The 7,205-nt window shown below is 38.5% G+C and overlaps 1 protein-coding gene across 4 annotated transcripts in view; it reads left to right on the top strand.

Moving 5' to 3' along the window:
- Positions 1–7,205, top strand: part of LOC106808818 (protein NDRG3-like) — an 89,755-nt gene that overhangs the window by 64,134 nt on the left and 18,416 nt on the right. For all 4 annotated transcript variants that reach the window (XM_014811683.1, XM_014811682.1, XM_014811684.1 and 1 more), the window contains 3 exons: positions 2,209–2,286; positions 5,460–5,560; positions 5,977–6,042. In XM_014811683.1, the coding sequence (XP_014667169.1) occupies positions 2,209–2,286; positions 5,460–5,560; positions 5,977–6,042 (245 nt within the window). The remainder of the gene's footprint in view (positions 1–2,208; positions 2,287–5,459; positions 5,561–5,976; positions 6,043–7,205) is intronic.

Raw genomic sequence — 7,205 nt, forward strand, 5'->3', positions numbered from 1 at the left:
TCGCTATTTCTTTTTTCTCTCTCTCTCTCTCTCTCTCTCTCTTCCTCGCTGTGTGCCTGTTTGGCTCTCTTTCTCTCTCTCTCTCTCTCTCTCTCTCTATCTCTTTCTTTCTCTCTCTTTCTCTCTCTATCCCTGTATGTCTTCCTCTCTCTCGCTTCGATCAATATCCTTTTCCTTTTTCGCTTTCTCTCCTTATTCTGTGTCCCTCTCTTTCTCTCTCTCTCGCTTTCTTTCTCTCTTTCTCTCTTCTGTTCTATCTCTCTGTCCCCACTTTTCAGCTCTCATTTACTTACGCGGCATCTCTCAGTTAGAGTCTTGCTCCCTCTCTCGTTCTGCCTCGCTCGTGTCCTACTTCCCCGGCGCTCGTCCTTGCAAGCTCCTCCTCTCTCCACATCTACCTCGTTAGTGCACGCTGCCGCTGGTATCTTTGACCGCGTTTTTTCTCGTGCGTGCGTTTTGTGCGCCTCTGTATGCGCTCCCCGCACGCCGCGAGTGCGTGACTGTGCATGTATATGCGTGCGCGCGTGCGGGCACGTGTGTGTACGTGCGTGTGTGTGTGGGGGGGGGGCGTGTGTGTGTGTGCGTGCGTGCGTGCGTGCGTGCGTGCGTGCGTGCGTGTGCGTGAGTGCGTGCGTGCGTGTGTGCGTGTGCACGTTTGCATGCCTGGCCTGTGTGTATGCATGTACGAGGGCAGGCATGCAGGTGTGCTTTTATTCTCTAACAGCTACCTGAAATATCTTCCTACATCAATGTAGGGCATGTTTGAGCAAATCGAAGTAGCTGCACATCTGTTACATGTTACACTTGAGAAATTGCTAACAGCCATAGCTTGCTAACCAGAACTAGTGATTGAAACATAATAAGGCGCTTAGCAATATTGGGTATTCGCAGATGTTAAGCCTGGTGCACTTAGTAGCCGGATTTTATCGCAGGAAATAATCGGTGTATCCCGCACACGCTATGTCTTGTGTGCTGGTTACCGATTAAAATCGGGATAAATATTGCGAGATCGATCATGTGACTTTGGCATTGGCATTGTTAAGAGCATATGCCACTTATATATTTACATAAGAATAGCATCGCATAGCATGAACGTATGTATAAATTTAGTCATGTTGTGACGGTACACCAAAGATATAGAACAGATATTGTGAATTGTGATTGTGAAGTGAGTAGATCGAGAGTCTCTCTCTCTCTCTTATATAGTATTAGTTTCTATATCTTTTTTCTATATTTTCTTTACATGCACTTATAATGCAACCAGCAATAGCAATGTACTGTATGTGCTGCCCTCTGTAGGGGGCAGACGTGGTAATATATATATATTATTATATAACATATATACTGTTCCCTCCTGTACTGGTATATACGGCGTGGGTTACGATATTTATTCATACATAATTTGCAAATTGTGATATGTTAATTATAACCTGTAAATTTGTGATACAGAAATTGATCCTCTTGCAAAACTGAGTGGTTAGAGCTTCTACTAGAGACTATACGGTGACTGTACCCTGTCATTTTCTATTAGTGTAGGTACTCCCATTTACCGTGTAATACTATAATTGTTACCACGACATATCCCAGTTGGTGACAGTCCAGTTTACAGTGTTAGGTCGAACTGACCAGTGTGTTTTTATTGTTGCCAACGTGGGATTAAAGAAATAATGCTGCACTGAGGTGTGGTGATAATACATTTTTAGTACATTGAGTTAACAGAAATGGCACAAATTTATTAAAATTTGATATCATTGAGTAATTAACATCTTTGGGCCCTGCTACTGATACAAAACTAAAAACAAAAGTTAACCAGAGGTGCATCTATTAGACTAGGAAATTCTTGCCACAATTTGAAATATTTTAGTGGTAGTCACAAGTCGACCTTTGGTTAAAACCAGCGATATGCGATATCATGGACATATGTATAGAAATTTTTATACACTTAATAATAATAATAATAATAATATCACAAAGTCATAGCATATTGTGTTCTAGGTAGTAACTGTTAGCTATAGGTCATTATATTTATAAGGCTGAAAGCTTATTCAACATGTTTATGGCACTACCTATGCAACCATTGCAAAAATGATACACCAATAGCAAACAAAGTTCTTGTTTTTGTTTGTCTAGAGGAATTGTGGTGCTTACCATTTGGGTATGTTTGAGTGTCTCGTTTGGCTATAGCCAAGTTCCTATTTCTCTGTGCAGGTGAGCAACTGGTACCTGCGCGGAAAAGGCATGACCGAGTTTAGTCAGGATTACCTTCTGTGGCATCACTTTGGCAAGGTAAGTAAGCGAAGGAACAGTAGTATATTGAGAGAACGAGGTAAAACATAGCTTATATCAGTTACAGTTATAGTTACAGCTATAGCTCCTACTATTCCGCGGAGTTTATGATACGTGGCTGATGTACCAGGGTTATTCCCAGGAATTTCAGAAGGTATGTCAAGCAGTTAGGCAATTTATTCTTGATTACTAATTGGAGTCAATTATGCATTATAAGCTGCCCCAATACACAAATGAAGTTGCTCAGTTCAGACAGGCTTACACCAACCTGTAAAAACACAGCATGACTGTGTTGGATCTGTCAACACTAAATACAGCAGGAAATTAAGGCATGCCGATTAGGCAATAAAAGAAATGTGGATTTATAGGATGTTGCAAATTAGCTACAGCTATGAATGCATGTTGGACCTGACATGTGTTAAAGGGCTGAGAAGAGCTCCATGTACATTTGTGCCATAGCCAGTTCACCATTTGTTGTTTCTGTTCTATACACACACACACATATAATATATATATATATATATATATATATAATAATATATATGCACATGGTGCATTAATGAGTAATCGTATGGTTAATGTACAGTCCAACTTTAGTAGATGTGCTGCTGTTTGACACGTGGCAGTTTAACAGTTAAAGGGAGAGTTTACTCTAGGTTCTAGGGTTATTTTCAGCTAATTTTGGTTATAATTACGCTACATAAAAAGTTTCATGATTCAATCACCATCTAGAAATTTTTTTCTTATGTTTTATAAACTAACGACTACAGTTTGATTACAACAACGGTGGCGGCCCACTCAAAAGCGCAACGATCTGCATAAGTTCGCAAAACCACTTTCCAGCCAAGGGCTACAGACCGAGGGTGCTTTCTTATTTATTCATTAAAAAGCAAAAGGATTTGTAATTCGTATAAACGAATCATGATAGTTCAGTTTAATATGGATAAATTTGCCTAAAATAAATATCGTTTGGTTAAATAGCATTTAGGTATAAATATAATTGCACTTTTGTGATTAGCCCTCGGTCGGTAACGTGCAAAATAAATTGTCAAATACGCAACTTTTTCGGGGTAGCAGCACGGTCGCGGGTGTCATGGCGCCGTTCAAATTTCGTAGCGTTGATGTGTAATTAATTATAACAATTAATTTAGGTATCTGGTAACGAATACGTGTGGGTATAGACGATTTGTTATACAGTAAGTACAGTTGTATGCAGTAAAATTCTAGAGGCTACTGCCCCTTTAACTGTGTGTGTGTGTGTGTGCGTGTGTGCGTGCGTGAGAGAGTGAGAGTGAAATTGGTGGGGTGAAAATCATGAATTGAACGCGTGAATTGAGTAGTGCGGGGAGTTTGAGTTGTGGTTAATACTTTATATCGCCGATAGAGGGCAGCTCTGTATAAGAGCGGTGATCCCCTGTATTTTAGGTGGTGAACAACAGCAGAGGGCGTCCATAGGCGGCAGGCCTGAATAAGCACTGAACAGAAATTAATTAAAATACTCACACTACTTTGTTTACACAACATACACTTTATTCATGTTTAATAACTACAGATTCATGCTTTATGCTCCGTTAAATTTCTGCAAAATTGTCTGAACACATTTCAAACACAAAAATGACCAACCGGTCGCTGTGGCTACGCCACCTGACAGAATGTCACGAATACACAACAAGACCAATTTTACTTCTAATGTTTTCTAGACGTCCACGAGGCATCTAACTTGCATGCATAATGCAAATAATTGCACGATGCCGAATTTCGGCGAAAAAAAAGCCAAAAAAGGCCCTTTCTAGAGACGAAATAGTGCCACGGTGAACAATTTGCGGAGGCTTACTGTTGTATGCCTCCTTAATGAGCAGCGGAGAAACGGATCGAATTGAAATTTTAGATAAATAATATAGAGCCTTTTCCTTATAGGGCTACCAAATTTCAAATGTGGCATGACTCCAGGAGCTGAGATATGGCTCTCTGAAATGAGCCCTCAAAACACAGAAATCAATGGAAATTAATGTTCGCTCCATGCAGTTATGCGCAGTGTTAGAACGAGGGTTAGGGTGAATTGCAACCAACAAAGTTCGATATTTTGATACTGTTAGTTTTAGGAGTACCACAAAAGAGTGAAACAAGGATAATTATCTATTTTATGTCACCAAATGTGTGTAAAATGAGTGTATTTTAATGTAGATATGTAAATAACATGTACGTATTATGTACACGGATATGTACATGTTTACATAAAATACATGTTTAAATGTCATTTGAACATGCATGTGTCTAAAAACCATGCTAGAGGACTTGCATAACTGATTTTCATTAACATAAAACTCAATTATTCGATTTCTTTGGCAGAACAGCTCTCCTTACCAGGCGGCTTAAAGTGGTGAACAATAGTAGAGGGCGTCCATAGGCAGCAGGCCTGAATAAGCATCAAACAGAAATTAATTAAAAATACTCACACTGTTACTTCGCTTACACAACATACACTTTATCCATGTTAAATAACTACAGATTCAAGCTCTATGCTCCGCTCGAAACTTGCCAGCTCTATGATGCGAATTTCTGCAAAGTTGTCTGAACACATTTCAAACACAAAAATGACCAACCGGTTGCTGTGGCTACGCCACCTGACGGAATGTCACGAATACACAACAAGACAAATTTTACTTCTAATGCTTTCTAGACGTCCACGAAGCATCTAACTTGCGTGCATAATGCAAATTATTGCACTCTAGTGGCGAATTTCAGCGAAAGAAAATGCCAAAAAATGCCTTTTCTAGAGACGAAATAGTGCAACTGTGAACAATTTGCGGAGGCTTACGGTTGTATGCCTCCTTTAGATGGTTGGTTCATTATCCTGGCCCAATCGGGTTGTGTCTTGCTTCCTTCCCAGATCAAGAATAAATTTACCTGCAAATATTTTACACCATTATCTCAAAAAGTTTATTGCAATGAATTAATTGGACGATGTCCTTGACTTCAATGGTAAATGGTAATCCATAATCATTACATATAGTTTTCCAACTAGTAAATGCTATAAACGAGGGTATGTTGTATTTCACTATGCTGTTTGTTCACACTGCTAAAGTGACCCTGTATAAAATCATATGCAGTCTTACCAGGATAAATAGTTTACAGACTTACAAGATTGACCACGGAAATGCTTTATGTTTTAGGACACGACTGAACTCAACCATGACCTGGTGACGATATTTAGGGAGAATCTGCTAAAACTGAACCCGATGAACCTCGCCATGTTTGTAGATTCATGGATCAGGTATTGTTACCTCTTTTATCATGAATATTGTCTGTTTCATCAATGTTCATCGACATATTCTCGTGATTGTTAAATTTTTGGTTGAGTGCGTTGTCCTATTTGTAGGTTCTTGATTTAGGTACCTCATGATAGTTTTAGATTTAATGCTTGTTTCACTTAGTTTATGGTGTTATTCAACTTGTGTAAACATTATTTTCCTGGCAAATTTGTTTAATTTTATGAGTTCAATGATATTTGCATGTGAAATTCTATGTTTCATGTGCAGTTATTTGTTGTTTTATCTGTGAGAGATATTGATGTGTTGAAACAACTTGGTGCTCACACATGCACACATGCACGCACTCAATGTATTTAATTGTTAAAGAGGTTTAAATTGTACACGTTCCTTAATACTCTTGCATCTTTTCCACCTACAGACGCACTGATCTAAACATATGTCGTCAGCAAGACCCTGAGAAAAAGAAAGCAATGAAAGGAATCAAGTGAGTGAAATATTTGGTTTCTGAAAAATCTGCATTGGAAATGTAGTGGCAAAGCTCTGGGGCCCGTTGTCAGAAACATCGTAAAGTTAATGCTAATGTTAATGCTACGATAACACTTACGACTAATGTTAATGCTAAGAGAGTAGCGTTGACAGAAACACATTGTAGCTACGAGCAAACACACGACAACTTCATAATTTTATGTCACAAGGCTGCTGATTGGATGAGAATCGATCACAAAATTCAAATTCATACACATTTATTGTACATCACAGTAATTTATGCATATTATGATGGCTAACCACATATAAATAATATTTGATGAAAATTGACGTGGTCATGAATTTATTCTGCACAACAAGACAAATTCTCACACTGTAACACGAGACGCGAGAGTCGTGCCAAGCATGGCAAACATTTAAAACAAGAGAACAAATGCCATACGCCATTTGTAAATGTATTGTTTTGTTTTATTTGCGGTAGATAATTAATGATTTTGACGTGTTTTTCAAGAAAAACACACTATTCATTATTATAAAATATAATATCACTATAATTGTAATTTGTAGTGTAAATGTGTTATTTTCAACTTAATATTAAAGTTACGAGAGGGTCTGGGCTCTCGTAATGTTAAGAGGATATTTGCAAGGATTTTTTGTTCTCGTAACATTACGATGTTTCTGTCAATGGTTAACGAGTCGAAGTTAATGTTAAGACTAATGTTAAGATTAATTTGTTTCTGACAACAGGCCCCTGGTCTAAAAAAAGTGGGGCCCTGTCTCATTGTATCAATGGCAGAGAGAGGTCTATACTTGCTTAAGCATTAATATTTGTTTTGCACAAGGTACTTGTTGATTACTGCAGTGTTATTGCATTAAGGGGCAAGTAGAAACTGCTTGTTTTTGTAAAATCATCTTGGCAGGTCGCCACAGCTGACAGAAACATGGTAATGTACATGTTTCTCTTATACAGTGTATAAGAGGTAAAGGTCTATAAGAAAAGTTAAGCAGATAAGGTCTATGTCCCCCTGACCTCTGTTTGACCTGGCTCGTTTAGCTATTTCTGACTATATATAAACGAGCCAGGTCAAACAGAGGTCAGGGGGACATAGACCTTATCTGCCATATTAGTATCTCGATAAAATATTCGACCGCAAATTGCAC

Source organism: Priapulus caudatus, unplaced genomic scaffold (genome assembly GCF_000485595.1).
Source record: "Priapulus caudatus unplaced genomic scaffold, Priapulus_caudatus-5.0.1 Scaffold307, whole genome shotgun sequence".
Lineage (NCBI taxonomy): Eukaryota > Metazoa > Priapulida > Priapulimorpha > Priapulimorphida > Priapulidae > Priapulus > Priapulus caudatus.